At 49.5% G+C, this 19,016-nt stretch overlaps 6 protein-coding genes across 6 annotated transcripts; 1 reads left to right on the top strand and 5 right to left on the bottom strand.

The window, feature by feature from the left end:
• Positions 1-233: 233 nt before the first annotated feature.
• AA0111_g11201 (hypothetical protein) lies at positions 234-5,604 on the bottom strand (the record flags this gene model as incomplete). The annotated part of the gene is made up of 3 exons (XM_028645040.1): positions 234-239; positions 322-4,249; positions 4,298-5,604. 3 exons carry the CDS (start codon positions 5,602-5,604, stop codon positions 234-236), a joined length of 5,241 nt encoding a protein of 1,746 aa, XP_028501237.1.
• Positions 5,605-7,254: 1,650 nt separating this feature from the next.
• On the bottom strand, positions 7,255-9,795 carry AA0111_g11200 (hypothetical protein; the record flags this gene model as incomplete). The annotated part of the gene is made up of 2 exons (XM_028645039.1): positions 7,255-8,680; positions 8,729-9,795. 2 exons carry the CDS (start codon positions 9,793-9,795, stop codon positions 7,255-7,257), a joined length of 2,493 nt encoding a protein of 830 aa, XP_028501238.1.
• A 1,693-nt stretch (positions 9,796-11,488) lies between these two features.
• Positions 11,489-12,676, bottom strand: AA0111_g11199 (hypothetical protein; the record flags this gene model as incomplete). Its single annotated transcript, XM_028645036.1, has 1 exon — positions 11,489-12,676. The coding sequence occupies one exon, from the start codon at positions 12,674-12,676 to the stop codon at positions 11,489-11,491; it is 1,188 nt and encodes a 395-aa protein (XP_028501198.1).
• A 1,095-nt stretch (positions 12,677-13,771) lies between these two features.
• AA0111_g11198 (hypothetical protein) lies at positions 13,772-14,279 on the bottom strand (the record flags this gene model as incomplete). Its single annotated transcript, XM_028645035.1, has 2 exons — positions 13,772-14,084; positions 14,134-14,279. 2 exons carry the CDS (start codon positions 14,277-14,279, stop codon positions 13,772-13,774), a joined length of 459 nt encoding a protein of 152 aa, XP_028501217.1.
• Positions 14,280-15,470: 1,191 nt separating this feature from the next.
• On the top strand, positions 15,471-15,922 carry AA0111_g11197 (hypothetical protein; the record flags this gene model as incomplete). The annotated part of the gene is made up of 3 exons (XM_028645034.1): positions 15,471-15,502; positions 15,558-15,679; positions 15,762-15,922. The coding sequence occupies 3 exons, from the start codon at positions 15,471-15,473 to the stop codon at positions 15,920-15,922; spliced, it is 315 nt and encodes a 104-aa protein (XP_028501215.1).
• A 690-nt stretch (positions 15,923-16,612) lies between these two features.
• AA0111_g11196 (Mannan endo-1,6-alpha-mannosidase) lies at positions 16,613-18,204 on the bottom strand (the record flags this gene model as incomplete). The annotated part of the gene is made up of 4 exons (XM_028645033.1): positions 16,613-17,203; positions 17,253-17,735; positions 17,785-18,029; positions 18,099-18,204. 4 exons carry the CDS (start codon positions 18,202-18,204, stop codon positions 16,613-16,615), a joined length of 1,425 nt encoding a protein of 474 aa, XP_028501192.1.
• Positions 18,205-19,016: the final 812 nt, after the last annotated feature.

The raw sequence follows: 19,016 nt of genomic DNA, 5'->3' as shown, positions 1-19,016 counted from the left end.
TATAGTGTATTGGCGAACACCTGTCTACGTCTCTCACATTCACGTCGACTCCGTATCGCAGGAGAGCGTCAACAGCGTCCGGATTGTTGCTTATTACGGCCACATGAAGCGCCGTGAGACCTGACTCTAATTCCGGTAAGGATGTGGCATCGATATCTGTTGCATGGCTCTCGAGACCGGCTCTCAAGATCGAGGAAGGGCTCATATCAGATGTCGTGGTGATCATGTTTAAACTATCCCTATATGAGTGTCAGAAAAAGTCTTTATGTAGACATATCGAATGCTAAACGTAACTTCGCATTGATATATGCTGGAACTAACATACCTGAAAAGTGCTATGTGCCCAAGAACATGGTCGGCAAGCATCTGTATTGCCTCTGAGTTGAAGGCAGCCGCCAGATGAAAAGGTCGCCAGTAACCGAATCTCTGACTCCAATGTGATTCGTGTGATAGGCAGCATTTCAGAAGCTGCTCAAGTAGAGAATTGAACAGTGGGTTTTGTACGGCTATTTCTAGAGCCGAGGCCTCGAAACCGAAGCGGTTGGTCTTTGTACATGAAACGCCGTTTGTATAAGCTCCATAATCAAGGAGTAGCTTTGCAATGCTCAGCTGGCCATGTGCGAGAGCGAGAATAAGTGGCGTGCATGGACCGCAACCATCGACTATTACGTGAAAGCATGGTGTAGCTGCAATGATCGACCTGCAGCCTTCAAGATCTCCGTTCACGATCCTATCATACAGGTCTCCATATGACTTCAGTTCCTGCCTGCGCCGGATGACTTCCATCACAGCGTGAGGGATCGAAACTCCGATGTTGGGGAGATCCTCGAGTAAATCTGCACAGATCATAGGGTCCACCTGCATCTCGGGTGTTATTCCCGCTGAATCTGCAGAGAACTCCGCTCCAGCTTCGATCAGTGCGATTGAGTTGTCGAGGCAACCCAGCCTGAATGCAAAGTGTAGAGCAGATGTATCTCTCGTGCCACACTTTGCGTTGACGTCTGCACCGTCTTCCAATAGCCATCTGGTCGTCCGAGACGACGTTAAACACACGGCAAAGTGAAGTGGGGTGGCACCCTCCTGGGTTCTTCCGTTGATGTTACCAGTTATGTTGTTGTCTCGCAAGAACTGAAGCATTGCTGAGCTCTCACTGTAGGCTGCAAGATGTGCTAGAGTACAATCATGATACCTTTTCAAAGGGAGCGGACCGAGAGGAATGTTATGAAACCTAAGGATTTCAGCATTCAACGCTACGGGACGCTCCCATTCAGCTTGCTCTGGAAAAAGCTGTCGTAGGTATTTTGCTACAACAACATTCCCGCTAGCCACGGATCCGTGTATCACAGTCCAACCGTGGTCGTCCATGATTGTTAGGTCTGCATGGTTCTCCACGAGAACTTTGATGGGTTCGAGGTAGCCATTGCTAGCTGCAACATGGGCTGCAGTTCTATGGCTATGGTCCTTGGCGTTTGAATCAACGCCTTTTCTTAAAATTGCTTCCAGCTTCAAGACGTTTTTGATAGCCAGTGGTTCTATATCCTCCTCGTCCGAGTCCGAATCCTGAAAGAGATGCCAGACTTTGGCGACCTTGGGCGGAACGCAAAGAGCAAAATACCTCATGTAGCCATGTGCATTGAGCTTGGGTATCTTGAGAGAATCTGCATGATCGAGAACCATACGAAAGAATTTCTCTCTAACGTTGCCCTCGATAGCGATATCAGTGGCTGAGTCCCCACCATAATCTTCGCATGTAGCATGAACATCTACTCCCAGGCGAAGGAGCCGCTCAAAGATAATGTCCTCTGATTGAGTCATGGACCAAATCAACAATCGTTCCACTTGACGATGACTACTAGGCAGATTAGAGGCTGTGATGGTCTCTGAGATATGCCTCAAGATGACCCTAACAAAGGATAAGGCTTCCCAACTCTCCATGTCACCCTTCGAGATAGTGTCTAGGCACACCTTTATCAAGAGAGCCAGTCCAGATTCGGCAACAGCCTCTTGGTAGGCTTCCAATGCACCTCGTTGGATCAAGATGTTCATAACATCTATGATAAGATCAAACTCAGAAGGCAATCGTAGGTAGCTAAGAGCATGTGGGATCGTCTTGGTACAGAAATAGAACCAAGCAGAGTTACTTTCCTTGTCCTGAATGATGACGCAGAAGGGCGTAGCAATTAGCTCGACGACAGAAAGTTCGAGATTTCTGCAGTCGACGTCAGAGTATCCGAGTGATTCGAGTCTTCGCGAGTGCTGGTCAACTTCTAGGAAGTCGACGAAGGGGGATCTTCCGTGGCTATCAATACGATCTACATCAAGACCGTGGTCTAAGAGGGTTCTTAGCATGCCAGGTGTTGTTTTCTGGGTGATGAAGTACAAAGCACTTTGATCCTGGTCAGGTCTGGTGAGTATGCTGGCACCCATTTCCACAAGTTCTCGTAAGGTGTCTTCAAGACCATGTGCCACAATAGAATGAACAACACGGGGATCTGTCGCAAAAGGCTTGTCCACCGGAAGTGACCTTAGAATCCGAGATACGATATGGCTCTGTCGATACATAATCGCCTCTAAGAGTGGGGTTCTTCCCAGTTTGCTCTCCATATGGAAGTAATGATGATCTGGTCCAAGTTCTGCGATAAGTACATCGAGAACGTCTAAGCGACCTTTCTCAGCTACGACGTGCCAGACGCTTCTTCCATCGCAATCTACAACCTCAGTCGAGTTTCTTTGGATCAGCCGATGTAGCAGAGCAATCTTTCCAACGCCAGAATTGACAGCGTGGTTCAAGTCTGTCCGCCCGAATTTGTCTACACCAGTATCCTCGGAGTATCTGTCTAGTAGCAGCTCCATACATTCTAGAGAATCGTGTTCCGCCGCTATCCGTAGAAGTGTTGACGCGCGATATTTTGTCTTCATGTTGACCGAGAATCGCTCGTCCTTTGTAAGGCGGAGGAGTTCTGATACTAGGCCGTGCTTGGTGGTATAAAAAAGAGCTTCAGCATAGACCTCATCGCTCATATTTCCCATAGTGCTCATTGTCGGAATGGTATGCGATCCAACATTCTTCGTTCCAGTAAGATCAAGTAGTCGCATTCTGACTTCCAAAGGAATATCTGCATTCTCGACACCATCAAGGTTGACAAACAACTTCTTTATTAAGTCTTCATCACAGGTTTCTCCAAGTTGCTCGACGCCCCAAGCTGTCAGAGACATAGCGTTAAGCAAAGACTCTGTATCTACCCCATCCACGTTCCAGTCGGCACCAGCTTCCAGCAATATTGATACGGTGCGCTGAACATCGTCCCGATTTAGCCATTCCAACTTCGAAATGACAGGCTCCTTGAAATAACTTAACCGTGGACCAAGCAGTGCCAATTCTAATGGAGTGCCGAGCGCAGATGATCCGTTTACATCGCATCCTTCGTCGAGTAGCCACCGACATATTGTTCCAAATGGGAGCATAGCCGCAGCATGCATACTGCCGAACTCGTGAGAACAGACTTCGTCGATCCATTCATGTCTTTGATGTGTATTCATTGCTATCTTATGTAGAATAAAGCGGGTTAGATTGTATGATTTCGGTGAGCGGAACAGTTTTCGGAGTTGCCCCTGCATATCCCCTTCATGCTTAGCCTCTTGAACATAGTTGGTCAAATTGCGGGATACATGTCGGTAAAATGGATGGTCTTCAAGGTCGTTCTCGAAATCAGAGGGGAGGCGATCAAATGATGGAAGACATAGGTAGTTGACACAGGTCTTGGCCAGTGTCAGGGTGTCAGTCTTACTAAGACGAAATTCGTTCATGCTTGTGTCTTCGGGTTTGATTGCCTCCAAAAATTCTTGAACGGTGAAATGAGCCAACTCGAGGCGATCGTAGGAAGCGCGGTCGTAGGAAGGGATGCCGTAGGAAGGGCTGTCGGAAAATTCATTCACTCTGCGAACTAAACTTCCACAACATCGAAGTAGATCCTCTAGATCAGGGCATGCCTCAGGGTCCAACTCCTCGTCATTCTCGTCTATGGCGACGATCTCTAACAACTGCTCGTCAGAGAGCGCGGGCCATTTTGCGTATGCGATCCACTGTAATGTCCTCCGTACCAGTGGTCTGGCGGACTTCTCGACACGCATGAGTACTCTTACATACGTTTCGTTCAGAGTTGATGGTAAACACGTTAGGGCTTTACGACGAAGCGCATCTGTTGGGAGTTCGCAGAGGTGGTTGAGCTGGCAAGACACCCAACGGAACCTGTGGTGTTAAGCAAATGTTTCAGATAGCCTTTCGAGCAACACTCACATGCCCTGTGCTCGTGTTACGAGTTGATGAACAATTTCCTCTTTGAGTTCACTACTCTTCAGCCGAAGTTTTTTCTTTTTGAGCCTTTCTTCTATCTCGCTACGGACATAGTGTTCTACGTCTTCTGTATGCGCAGCAATCTCAATGTGTTCAAACATGGGCGCTTCGAGTTGCGTACGGATATCAATCTCGTCTCTGCTCAGAAAACACATAGAGATGACGGTGTGACAATTTCCCAGCGATTTGAGTGTACTCGCTATCTCACCAGCTTGCTCGTTGCACTCGTCAAGACCATCCACTATCAGACGTGCATCTTCGAAGTAATCCGACATCTTTCGTAGCAAACCAACGAGCTCTCCAACTTCGGGGCTTCGTCGTAGCTGGTGCTCAGGCCGCAGTTCATCGTCATAGTCCTTGAGTAGTTGGAAACAGCTTTCGTGTTGCTGTGCGAGTTGCGATGCAAGGCTACTCAGGATCTGAACCACGTCTTGACTTTTGGTATTCTTATAATCGCAGTAAAAGAACGCTACTGCTCTATCATCTGTAGCTTGCTTCAAGCATTGTTGAATGATCAAACTCGAGAGAAGTGTCTTACCGGCCCCAGGGATTCCGCTTAGCCAAAGATGCAAGTTTGATCCTTGCATCCATTTGGTGAATTTGTCAGTCTCAGCAAGCCAAAATCCGGTGGTTGCGTGTCTGATTCGCGCATTGGTACGAAACGAATCTTCAGGATTGACGGACAAGAAGCTGTCGAGGATCTTCTGACGTTCCGCATTGACAACGATCTTAGTGTCGATATTCTGTTTGTCTCTCAGTCTTGTCTCAAAACCAGCGACCCCCGAGAGTAGCTGTTCTTGTTTCGAAAGACACTGGAGCAAAGCGGCCATAGTATCGACCGATAGAGCGAAGTTGAGGTGGTCTCGATGGCCTCGAATATCATCGACGAACTTCTTTGTATCGACAGCCTTGAAAGGCCAACTGAGCTTGTGTACCGTGCTACGTATCTTGCCTTTATCGAAAATACCAGCTTTTTCAATGTTATCTTTCAACTTGTAGAGAGTGTTGAAACACGAGTCGATATGATCTAAACGTATTGAATTGTTTTGCAAGCCGCTGGTTTCCAAGTCCTGGGCAATCAGTTGGAGGTTGTGGAGTACGCCATTGAGCGCAGCGACTTCATTCTTGAGGGTTTTCACCTCTTTCTCCGCACTTTTTACATCTTTGACGTAGTGGTAGAGCTTACGAAAGATTGTGTCGCTTAGTGAGATGAGACCTGCGATCGAGCCGGCCACCGATAGGGGGTCCATTACTCTTGAGGGATGAGCGTGATCGCTCAAGAGAAAGCGAACAACAGGCCATAGAGGAACGGACTCGATTTAAAAGGACCATAGTTCATTCCGGAGAACAAAAGGCTGCGATTCAGCCTCGCTCCATGCATACTGATTGCAGATGGTGGAGGCGCAACAGGCGGCCGGTGACACGCCTCTTCTGCATGTCGGCCTTGGGGAACACGTACACAACTTGCTATCTGCTCCTGGCGCAACACCAGTGGCGCTTTAGATGGCTTCTTGTCATTCTGTATGGTGGCACGCGCTGCAGGCAGACTGACGTTTTCTGCTAGAGTAAGTGGTGAGGGGGCAGAGGCCTGACCGTAAGCGCAGACAGTAGTGGGATCGAATACGCACCTGCCATTGGTCGGAACATCCTGGTTAGGATGTCATCATCTCTCTCTCGTCACTGATAACAAACCACGTATTTTCCTCGTGCTCTTATTCGTGAACGGCAGCGCAGCTGCCTAACCGTCTTGGTTTCTCCGTTACAACAAACTATGTCTCTTCATTCCAGACGCTGCTACAACATTCTGCTGTGGCTGTGTCGCCTATGGCTCCTTCTCATTAGCTGTGGGAGAGCTTAAGTCCAGCAGTCAGCAGCCTGTAGTGGTCGCGGTTCCCCGAGATGACGCCCTCCGCTCCCGCAAAGCCTGTGATCATCACAGACACGACAACACAGCAACAGCTCAGCGCAAAATTGCGACCTTATACAACATGACGGGTAGAGTCGCCACTGACCTAGGGTTTTATAGCTGGAGTACATGGAATACGAGCATACTACCACGTCGTTACGTGGAGCCAAGACAATGAATATCGTACTGGAGTCGGAGGTTTCGTGTGGCGACGATTGTACACAACTAACATATCAAGCGAATATCTGGATATTGTTCCCGCAGAGATTCGGTATGTTTGTATCTGGTGGTAGAGTTGTTGAGGTACAAGCCCCCAGTGTTTGTCGGCCCCAAGACGCAGGCTCCATGCAAAACGGGGAACGAATCAGCCTCACCGTCTTGGCCGTTAGCCCCCACTTCCTGGCAAGGACTATGATCCAGGAATACAAGCTAGGAAGGCGACCGATAATCTCTGAAAAGCTTGGCTAGGTCTTTCTAGTTGTTGATCAACAATAGTGGCTTGCTCCGTACTTATGGAAGGTTTGCTGCGCCCTCATAGGTTCGCCTCACGTGCGCAACGATCACTCACACGTCACTTTGAGTATACAACCACGCATGAAAAACTGTGGCTAATATGCCTAGGAGCTCAATGTGCATTCTGCTCGGTCTAGCTAGCAAATATACAGTCGTAGTGCATTGGAATGTGTTGGTAAGGAAATCTATTCTATAAGCCGTATTCATGAAGTTACGTCCAAAGTCAGGGTATCCATATAAACAAGAGGTTGAAGCTCGAAGTCGTTTCGGGTATAAGTTATCGTGAGGTCGTGAGGTAGAGGTATCGTAGAAGCAAGAGGGGTGGTAGGCCTGACCGTATGCATGCTCAGAATATGGGAAGACAGGAACAGAGAGCGAGGGTGTCAAATATGCAAAAAAGACGGGGTGTTGAGAAGCAGCATGGCGCAAGGAGAAAGCAAGTTCTGCCAGAGGTTCTCAACCCAGGTGGCGGTGACACATCTCAGAGTAGCTTGAAAATCTCCTCTTGACAATGAACCCCAAAGGCTTCATCGTCCATTTTGCCGTAGATGTAAGCCTCGCCGACGAACCGATAACCAAGGTGATCACGCGAGCTATTTTCAGTCGGTCGAAGGATGACGGGAACACTACCACCATATAAAATGGCAATCACATCCCCTCTCTCGGTCAAAGGTGGTCCGAAGCCAACGAGCTCGTCGTGATTAGAACTGCAATCCCCAGCAGCGGCGCTACAAATAGCATCACCTCTAAGGAAAGATCGGTTCCATGTGACGGCGCGTACACGACAAAGGTAATCGTACACCAGATCCTGGGAACCAGATTGAAGCTTCCGACGAAGTATATTGCCGAGATTTATGTGGCCGTTGTTCGTTTGGTAAGCAAGGCAATGTTGACATGCAGTCTTGTACCAAGGTGGAGGCGGACCTCCTTGCGGATCGCGATCCGCGACTAGTGTTTGCCAGAGCTTAGCAGGAACTTCAGCAATCTCTTTGGCATTCTTGTCGAAAACCCAGCCTAGGCACTCCAAACAGTCTTTGGTGATGACGCCATCAGGAAACGGATCAGTGCGGAATGAGACCGACCCGATCTTGACGCCTTTCGCGTACATCGACATGTCGTGAGTGACCTGAGCTGGCATCGAGGAACTCCGCAGAATTGGGCTCTGCGGGAATGTAACCTCGGCTTGCTTGTATCGCCTGCCACAGGCATTGTAGTTGTTGCTACCAGGTAGACCAACAAAGCTGTCCCCGGCCTTTCGGCCACGGAACATGTCTTCACCCTTTCCCCAGGCAGAGTCTTCTGCGAACAGGATCCAAGAAGGGAGATGAACGAGCCTAGGCGTCGTCGGCGTCGGCTCTTTGCGCTCCTTCAGCGCCCAGTGGCGGCAGATGATATCAATGGATCCCGTGGTCTCAATGACCCACTGAACAAAGTCGCGATAGATTTCGAAGAGATCATGGCTGTAATTTGGGGTGGGCGGTAGCTTGTGGGATTCTGCGACTCGCAAGTCGTACTTGGTCACTTCCTTCGATATGCTTCTGAAGGCGTTAATCGTATCGCGTGGATCAGACGTATCGAAACCTGCCAAATAGCATACCAAGCTCTCTAATCCTCTCGTAGACTCGAGCGAGCCATCGGTTCGCTTACGAAACAGAGTCGATGTCATATCCACCAACAACTTGGCACCAAGATGCTCGATCTCCAGTGTTGAATCATCGTTCAAGTAACTGCGCTTGATTTGAGAAGATTCGTAATGCAACATGAGCCGAGACTTCAAGACGTCAAAGTGTCGGTGAAAGATGGCGATAGCAGTTTGGAAGTCACTCCAGTCGCGCACATGCTTGCCGCAGTGCACCGAAGCGGACTGAGCGAACGCCAGCTCTTGTATAACCCAGCGTCTCGAAAACCTATAAGCGGTCAGCACATGTGATTTCTTTGGCTTATGTTGCACTCACCAGCTCCATTTCAGAAGTTCGTACAAACTTGCCCAGTCTTTGATGTAGTTGTCGCCAGTCAAAAGCTCGGGGAGGTTGTCCGGGTCAATGACCTTTGGAATGAAAGCCATGGCCCTGTTCGGAACCAAGTCACCGGGGCTATCAGAGCCGAGCCACACATTGACATTGTAGGCTTTGCGGTAAATTTGCGCCATCTTGAGCACTTGTTCTTCTTTCTCCTTGTTGTCAAACTGGTTAATGCACAGCGCATCTACCCAAAGCGCGACGGTGTGGGTTTCCTTTCGTAGGTGTCTGAGTGCTTCGTAGAGATTCGGCTTCACCTTGATCATCTTGTCCCGCGCGATTGCTTGGAGAGCACCAACTGCCTTCGCGATAGACTTAACGGGATTCGAAGCTGGATCATTTTGGATAATGATGGTGTTGTCGTCGTTGCTGTTGCCCCAATTGTACGAAAGGGCAGAATAAGGGAAGTGCTCGCTTCCCAGATCATCGTCGCTTACGACCAGCAGTGAAGCGTTGATCTGATCGTCGAAGGCACCAGGTTTGATGAGTAGAAGACGTACTTGATTCTCAGGTATACGCTTGTAACTGTACATCTTACTGATCTGGCCTATCGCGTCTGCCCACTTGGTGCTTTTCGACGAGCCTGTTGACTCACTCGTGGGCGTATTGAAGCCACCCCTGTTGATCGGAACAGCTGAACGCGATGCCCATGAGTGTTTGGAAAGGGCTATAGGCGGAGTTGATGGCACGGCACGCTCGATTGGAGGGATGTGAGGGTGAACAGCACGTTTTGGAAGAGATCGAGGTGTGTTCGGCGTAGCATTGGCTTGCGCTTCCGGCTGAACCCCAGGACTGCATGCTGGAAGCGGCATAGATGAACGGGCGGTAGTCTGTTCTTGTCCGACCGACGGCGGTGTTTGAGGTGGAGATTGCGGGCCGGTTCTCGCTCGGGCGGAAGCTGTCGAGCGACGAGTGACCTTCCGCGGACGATCAGGGGGTTCATTTTGGGTTTCAGGATGTGGTCGTTTCTTAGTGGGGTTAGGTGTCTGTTTCTTTGGAGGCATATTGGAATGTCGAGGGTATTCCGACCCAAATGATAGACGATGCACTAACGTTTAAGTATACGGATAAGAGTCATATTTCAGTATCACGGCAAAGATGTTACTGTGCGATGACGACACGCGTTAAATTGGTGGCGCACCACAGAGAACCTTTGACCTGTAGATGGGAAGGTCGAGAAAGCATCTGTGTGAGTGGAGAGTGATCTCATTGGGTGTGTGAACGATTTCTATGTCCGTGCATTCATGAGCTGCGGTGGGTAGTCACTTTTCGTAAGGTCGCATCGCGTGTCGGATCCTCGAAGGAACCTAATCACCTAAGCTCAGCCTCCGGATGGCATACACATTCCGGCGTCGGGTATGGCCGACGGGAGAGCCATCACATGGGGCCATGATGCTAGGGTCTTGGGCCTAGGCCAGTTATGGGTAGGATCGGGCCCAAAGGTCCTGTTCTTAGCGGCGGCTTGTCGAGATATAACGGCATGGCCATAGGATCTGCGGTCGACCTCATGGATATAGCCGAGCTTCGCTAACGACAGCGATCGATGGGATGTAGTGAATTACTGGGTGACAAGGTGTCCAGAATGGCGGTGTACGGGTCTTGGGGCGAAGAGGTCCTTTTCCAAGGTCGAGGCTATGGCTTGACATGCATGAGAGTCCTCTATGGTGTTAGTCTTTCAGCCTTGTGGCTGTAGTCTAGATGTCGAAAGAAGCGAAGCGACAGGAACAGGCGGGGCTGTGCCTGATCCTAGCAAGCAGATCAGTGGAACTGACGACAAGCTGTATCGATGGTACTGCGGTTCGAAAAGATCAGCCCATTATTGCGCTCCCAAGATGGCATCGAGTTTTGCGGCGAGGTCACGCATACGCATCCTGGTACGGTGTGTCTTGTCGCGGAACAAGTCGAGCTGAAAAGCTGCTCGCTTGATCCCGTCTTTCTGCCTTTCTGCCTTGTGGCCATGGCTGCCTAATAGCGAATTATCAATGTCACTTTGGGCAGCAGCGGTTGTCTTGTACAGAACGAATGAGCATCTTCGAGGTCAGAAGTAGAGGGAGGTGAAAAGATGGGATGAAACTCCAAGGCGCTGGCCTCTTATAAAAAAAACCACTATGATAACACTCACCGGACTCGTGTTGGATACCCACTCGGCTGCACGACAATGCCTCAGCATCCTCAGCGCCCACCAAGCGGATGGGTAAAAAACGATGTCTTGCGAAGGTGGTGGTGTGTGCAGGCTGCAGCCGGGCTGTGCGTTGACGCCTATCGCGAAACGTTACATCCGCGCTCATAGCCACTTACCAAGAAGATGCCGGTGAGGCGTTCTTTGCATCAACCCATGATGTTTTTGATTGTTGACTGTGGGTTGCAGCTCTTGAGTCATGGTCGGTGAACGGGGGTGAAGATGGCAGCCTGGAAGGGCGCAGTATTCGGAAGGGCCCTGGAGGCAGCTGGTCCCTTGGAGTAGCCGAAGCCGGAGTAACGCGTCTTCGCGAGGCCCCGGCCCGCACACTGTTGCCGCTGTCGCGTCATGTCTTCCTCCATCAACCACGTATCGACCAAGTCTATTTAAAATTGATAATTGGAGGTAAATGCCAATGCGAAGTCCAAATTTGCCAGCATTCGGCTAATCTTCGTTCATATCTTCTCGACCTCCTAGCTTCTTTCTCTATCTTACATGACCTTTCTTTATGCCTTTACTTACTCAGACCACGGCTTCAACCATCTCTTCATAAACTCGCGTTGCATGGCAGTGTGCTGCTCCTCCTTTTTCATGTCCTCGTCCTTTTTTGCGTTCAACACTTCGTCCGTGTCCTTATCTGACGCCTCGTCTCCCTCTTTGTCTAACGCCTCATCCTCTTCTCCTTCATCCGACCCCGCAGAACCAAACAGGACAAAATCTTCTGCCTTGCCTAATCTCGCTGGCATTACTTTAGTATAATCTAGCCGTGAACCTTTCCGCGTATTATAATAGCTCCGATACCGATTGGTGTAATCCTCAGTATCAGGCTCGTATTCAGAGTCGGAGCTAGCTCTCTTCCGCTTCCTTGTGTCTCGGCGAAAGTCATGGCTATTGATCGCACGAAGCAATTTTATCCATTGTTCGATATCTGGATACCACCTGCCAGTATCACGGTATCTCGCTTTGCGTGTGTAAGTCGCTCCCGGATGCGCCCAAAAGCCTGTCGCAAGCTCGAATTCTACTTTTCTAGTACTTAGTGATTCAATGACCCGGACTGCCATCTCTTTGAATCCAGTAGCTTCCCGCGGCCGGAGACAAAGCAGCGCGGCCATGACCGGCAAAGCAAGGTCTCCAAATAAGATGCCTATTTTCTTAGCAGTCGCAATGTCCTCGGTCGAAATATCAACGGGTGGTGCGCGGTGAAACATCCTTTTCCGTAGCTTACGGCCAAAGGGCATGCCCTTCGAGCGATTTTTCTTCCAAGCTTCAAGTTCGGGGAACAAACTATAAAGCCCATTAGTGACGAGCTGCTCAAAAGGCACTGCGGTATAACCACGACCCCGTATACATCCATGCGCCAGATACTCGATGTCACCTTGCTTAGCACCGAGAAGATCTGGCACCCACCAGACGAGAACCTCGCCTTCTAATCTCATGCGATCGATAACAGCGACATGAGGGTTCCAGTCGGCTCGTGTGTCTCGGGCGAAGCAGAGAACCGCATGGAGAGATGCTGCCCATGAGCTAAACTCTGTAAGAAGCTCATCATTGCCATGAAAATGGGCGTTCACCATGTTGTACATCTCTTTCTCGGTCTTAACATAGACACTAGATCCTTTGTTGCCGTTCATGAAGCCCCGAGGTACGATCTCGGTTGCGTTGTTGATGGCTACGCCCGGGCCGCCGCCGCTTTGCCGATGAAACATTCGGAATAAGAATCGCGGGACGTTGTTCTCTCGTAAGTCTGTAGTCGCGTATCTAATTAGTCATGCGACTGGTGAAAGGAGTGGAGTGTGATCTTACCTTCCCAGTGATCCCTCTCCTGACCAACAGTTTCGTCACTCGTAGCATCTAGAGGCATCGTTCAAATATGTTATCTTGTCTGATTTAGTCAATCTTGGTCTTCTTCAGACCCAAATCTTTATATATTATCTACGCCATAGCTTATAGTTCAATGTCTTGAACAGTTCAGCACATATTCTTCCAAGACACCCGACGAAAGGGCGTTAGTTACTTGTTTCCCTGCATCACCGACTCATTCCAAGACATACCAAGATCATTAACGACTACATACGTGATATGTGTGAGCACAGCTTCACATAGACATTGTGTTTCAGAAACCAGCACGACTCCAAAGTCTGATAGCGCGAGACATGGCTCTACCTCATCGCGGGCGGAAATTGAATAGCTTCTAATGGCATATGTATCTAACTACCTCCTAAGCCGGTGCACAAGTAGTGATGTAGTGATGAATACTGTATTTCAAACAAGAATCTTCTCCACCTATACATTTTCCCAAGACCAGCTACGCACTTCTAAGAACTAGCCTAACCTCGTCTACCTAACACTTCTAATAGCTATATACAATTAAACTAGTGTAGAAGAAAATACTTGTTTGAATTGCTTCTAAGATATTGAACATACACATAGATCTCTAGCTATATGATCTACCCTGATCAGTAACGCCATAGAAGAAAGAAAGAGCCGTGGCCTAACTACGCAAAAGGCATATGAATCGGTCTGAAAGATATAAGAGGTCACAGCTGATAGAGAGTCAATATGCTAAGACCCTCGATGGTGCTCCGTTACATGCTAGTCTACAGCAAGTCACACAATGCCATATTCAATATCAACTCGCGATTGAATAACATGTGTGATATCTAGGGTATGTCGTGACCCTCTATGAAAGCTCTTCATATTGTCCAACCTTCCGCCCGTGACCTACCCGCGTTGGCCTTCTAATCGTGTGCTTACACCATCACGTGAAGCAAGTCTTGCGAAAGGTGATTATCACCCACCATCTAGCGTCTTCCTGCGTAGATATTCAGCGCACCTTGCGCGAATTCAAAGGTTCCCCGGTCCCCTAGCAACAACTCATATGATCCGTGACCCAAGTCAAAGATGACCGACTTGAGACTCGAGCCCGCCAGGGAAGTGGTGATGGTATAGTGCAAAGTGTTGCCGACTATAGAAGTAGTGATGAGGACGCCTTGCAAGATGTATTTGAATTTCCCGTTCGTTCCGTAGCATTGGCGAGTGATGCCCGTAATGTCTCTTTTCGCAAGATTCCTCTTCGGAAGGGCGCCGTCGACAAGAGACGAATCGGCAGCGTTACTAAGGTACTGTTAGTAAGGCATCGTTTCTCCACGTCAGGGGAGCGTACAAATTGGCTCGGGCAGCAAGTTGGTGGACTTGCTCAGAGCTTGCGCTGGGGACTGGAATTAGCTCCGTCATCTCGTAATGTTCGACTGTCTCACCTGGGAATTCCGAGAGATAAGGCCAGCGGAGTTGCGGCCGAAAGAAGAGCATAGTAGAAGAGCTTCATGGCTCGTGATTACAAAAGACGGGATTGATTAAGAACGTACGAGTTTGATATACATTCTTGAGGGGAGTTCGCAGTGACTTATATACTAGGTAAGTACCAAAGAGATGCGTTGAGATGCATCCTTGTCTGAGTCAGCCACTGGGCGTGACATAGTTTCAAGGCTCAGACTACTCAAACTCAAATTGAAATACAAGCTCAGTGAACTAAGATAACACTGGAAAACACCGAACATTGTACAACATTTAGATACCTTGCAGGAGTAAGCTCTACTTACGGACGTAAGAGCGGATCGTTAATAGACCGCAAGGTTTAGCAGCCGAAAGACTATGAAGGCAAAGACAAGACCGTGCTTTACCACTAATATGTAGGCTTGTACACTGACATTTTGCTTTCTGGTTTCCTGACACCTATCAACGGGTGACTTGGCTTGATTAAGCCACGGTGCGGTGCTTTTTTGATAAGACTCGCCTTGCTTAACAAAACCTTACTTCTGTACTCATAATAAAGTTGATGATTATCGAAAACATTGTGAAAGTAAATGCGAACTGGAACCTAGAATCAAACCCAAAGTCAGGTTCGAATAAGAAAGTACCATCTTGATGCCGTCGAGGTTATCTCCCTTCTTAATGCATTGCTTGATGATAAACACAAGTAAGAAGACTCAGACTGCAGTTTGCAGTCGGAGGGTCTGATAATCTACAGCAAGTAGGAAGATATATTGTTGAAGCTTGGTAGGCCAGACTTGTTTTCAACGCGTCTGGATTCAGTACTTCTAAACATATCATCTGCTAAAACCGAGGGTCTAATCGTAGAAGCAGGATTTCGCTACCAACAAGACGTAAGCACTAACTAAAAGCCTAGCATGCCGAGGAGCTAGCAGCGGAGTGATACATATAGTTATCATCATTGTAAGCACAGATCCAAGTCAAACTTTAACGCAATGAGAACTTCGACAGCCTCAGTCTACAATAGTGTTCAAGGTACTCAACATTAGACTTTCATAGCCATCATCTCATCCTTGAGGCATTCACACAAAAAGGTAGCCCTCCTGCGCTTCCCTAAAGATGGAGATATATAAACACAATTACATGCTCTTCAACCTTGGACCTCAGCCTACTCCGTTGTATCTCTCTTCGGCACTACATCTATTTCTTCAAAGAACCAACGTAACCATCATGAAGCTCACCACCGTAATCCAACTCTCCTTGTAAGACTCCCAAAAGTCCGACATATCCATCTATTCACTAAAAACACCTCTCAAGTCTGGGCTTTTTCAATCTTGCCAGTGCCGAAAGTTGGGACCGCTGCTTCTGCCACGTCCGTGGAGTGCAAAACTCATGTGCGACGACAAAGGCCTGCGCCGCCTTTAGCAACCGTGCATTTGGTGAGTTGAGTTACTGGTCACAACGTTCTCCTCGGGGTCCGTTTATACGCAAGGGAGGAAACTAATCTTCATTCCTGTGTAGATGGCAAAGATTGCGTCGCCGAGCCATACAATCAGAAGATCCGAGGCCCGGAGTTTCACAACACTTGCCTCCAGTTTCTGGGTGGCGCGGACAGCTGCTGTACGCGTGTGGAGAGGGTGGGGGGTCCAATCTTTCGTTCAGACGGCTGTAAGGGTACCTAGAGGAGTGGCGGGTGTGTCTAGGTGGCTTGTGTGCCTCGGGGCTGTCTACGTGGGCTCCCCAAGAACAGTTTGGTAACAAATGTGTAGGAGGTGACCTGAGGGTATGGTACAGGGGGGTTTGGTATCTAGATCCACCTCGGAACGAATGAAAGAGGTATTCAGACTGAATTCTATCTTGAGACTTTTGCGATAGGGTATTCTCCCACCTCGGCTACACGAAGAATATATCTCCTGCCGTTTCTAAACAGTGACTCATACAGTAGCTTGTATCAACATCTTACCAGCATCAAACGGTTCAGTAACACCATCACCACGTTACGTTTCTATACAGTAAAACGACGGAGCGGTGGACATACCAATCACTACAACAGTCTCCTAGTGTCACCATCTTATAGTAAAGATAACCATATCTCAGAACCTCGTAGCTCTTAACACCAATCACCCTCCACTCATACTTTCTCTAGCGTAAAAACAAGAATACTCAATCATATTGCGTTCAGATAATCAAATATACACATGAATCTCCCACCCACATATTCCATCCCTACCTGTAACGCCATAGAAGAGCCATCGCAAAAGATTAAGCCCAGAACACACACACGTATCATCCCATCATACCAGCATATATCTTGCAATGGGGGTATAACCAAAAAAAAGGAGCCCATCGTCCTTCCATCTTTCCACCCTTCATTACATCAAAATCCACACAGCCCCTCCCGCAAACAAGGCAAACATCAAAATCGTCAAAATCGCCGCCCCCGCCTTGTCAGCCGTAGTAATTTCGCTCTGAAACTTGGGCAGACGATCATCATCGTTCCCACTGCCCAGGCCCGGATTGCCCTCACTAGTACCGCCCGTATTACTACTATACGGCGGTGGCACCCGCTGGGCATTCAGCACTGAAATGACATTGAGCGCCGTCATCTGCGGCCCCACACCACCAATCCCATCGAAACCGGTGGCATACCATTTCATGCCGCACTGATGGGGCCCGCCGTTGTGTTGGGACGGTCCCTCACACGTTTGGGCAGCGGCGACGGCGGATTTCTGCAGCTTGGGCAGGATCTGGGGCGTGAATTCAGGAGCCATTTGCATGGTGATGCCGAGCCAGCGGGCGAGGTAGGCTTTGAAGGATTCTTGATCTGCGTCGCAGACTTGGTTCGCTTCGCAGATTTCGACCATGACACCGCCTTTTTCTTCAGGGAAGAAGATGGCGACTTTGTTGATGAATTTGGTAAGTTCGGTGCGCCATTTTTCGGCGCCGTTGGTGTAGTTGTACATCTGCGATATGTTAGTATGTGGATCGTAGACTGTACACGCGATGTCTTACGTATGCGGCTCCAGCAATCATGATACCGTAGTTGTAGGTCCAGGGCGTTTGGTCAGCGTCGTGGCACGGAGGATTCGTCGTAATGCTCGTTCCATCGTACACCTGTCCATCTCCAGGTAATATAGGACTCTGCGCCATCCAATCGAACGCCTTCTCCGCCCACCTAGCATACGTATCGTTCTTTGTGTACATTGCCAATCGAGCGCCGAGATGGAAAAGTCCTCCGTTGGAAGCAGTGTTTTTATACGTCCACCCATTAAGCCAAGGATAGATCTGCCACCGCATGCCACCGCCGCAAGTGCCATCCGAAACCTCCTTCTGGTAGCGGCCTACGAATTGATTGAAGACAGATTGTGTCATGGCGAGCCAACCGGGCTGGTCGGAGGGAGGGTCCTTGAGCTTGTACTCGGCGGCGGCGATCATGGAGAAGGCCCAGAAGACTTGGTCGTCGTTGCCTTCGTTCTTGGACTGGTTCGAAGGCATCTGCAAAGGTTAGCGATACACTTCCGACACAGTACACATGGATGCATACCAGATCTTGATGCTCTCCGAACTGGTGTATCAGTCCCTCGCGAACCATCTCGTTGTACTGGTCATCGCCGGTGTAGTGCCAGTAGTCGAGCAGAGTGCCGAACATGGCGCCCGCCTGCCACCAGTAGTAGGGTGGGTAGAGGATACCGGGGTAACCTCCCAGTACGTGTATGCCTTTGTCGTCGATGGTCGCATACTGCGCAACGAGCTGTTTGGCGACCTGACTAGAGACATCCTTGATGGAAGCTGTGACACGACGTCAGTACATCTGGCACTCTGATAGATTTGCGCAGCTGCGCGACAACAGCGTCTTACCCTCGGAATTGGGATCGAGGACAATGGCCTGGGTGAAGGGTCGCACGACATCTGTTGACAACAGAGAGAGCGCCGCTAGCGCTCGCGCAGGGCTGAATAACCTCATCTCGACATGTGCCTTGCGGCTAGAACAATGCTAACGAATGGCTACCCCGCAAGTGCGTGAGACCAAGTGGGGAGAGTTGAGCGCGCTGTGGCGGGATCAAGCAAACAAAGCAGCGAGAGAGAGGGGGAGAGAGGTGGTGTACAGGGCTGGGTTGCGAGGGTATACAAGAACAAGAAAGCAGAAGGTGGCTGCGGAGGAACGGGCGGAGAGGAAAAAGCGAGCGTGAGTGGTTGAGTTGGTAGCAAACAGGCGTCCAGCTGGTTTGATGACGGATGTGACAAAGAGAGGGCGGGAGCGATCGTCGCTCGCGCCTGACGAAAGAATGCGGATGGCGGCAACTTGCAACTTTGTTACGGTGAACACGGGCCTTTGCCTTCATGCGATTACCCCGGTGGCTGGATGTTGAATGCGACTTATTGGATGCAGTCAGCAAACCAATCTGCACGCTGGCGATTCCCTTTCAGCCTGGCCTAACCCTCGTAAAGGCAAGTCGACTTGTAATTCACACACACACACACACACACACACATACACACACAAGCGCTGGTGCGCGACGGGCCTCGACTCGTCACAAGCCACATTCCACCGTATGCGACGGCCAACCGGCACCTGTACCGTGCGAGTCGACTTATTTTTCGTCGAATAGGGCCCGCCATCTGGGTTGAAACTGAGGGGGATCCCGAGTACCGTACCTAGGTGGGGGCGCAGGCAGGGAAAATCTGTGGCGCAGGCGCCTGACTTGGCGTCGATCCACCTGCATTTGTTTTGTTTGAATGTGTTTCTCAGTGGCCGACTGCTTTCGCCAGCCGCTG

The sequence above is a fragment of the Alternaria arborescens genome (genome assembly GCF_004154835.1).
Source record: "Alternaria arborescens strain FERA 675 chromosome Unknown contig_45, whole genome shotgun sequence".
Classification (NCBI taxonomy): Eukaryota; Fungi; Ascomycota; class Dothideomycetes; order Pleosporales; family Pleosporaceae; genus Alternaria; species Alternaria arborescens.
The sequence above is the reverse complement of the archived record's forward strand: the minus strand, read 5'-3'. Positions and strand labels throughout refer to the sequence as shown.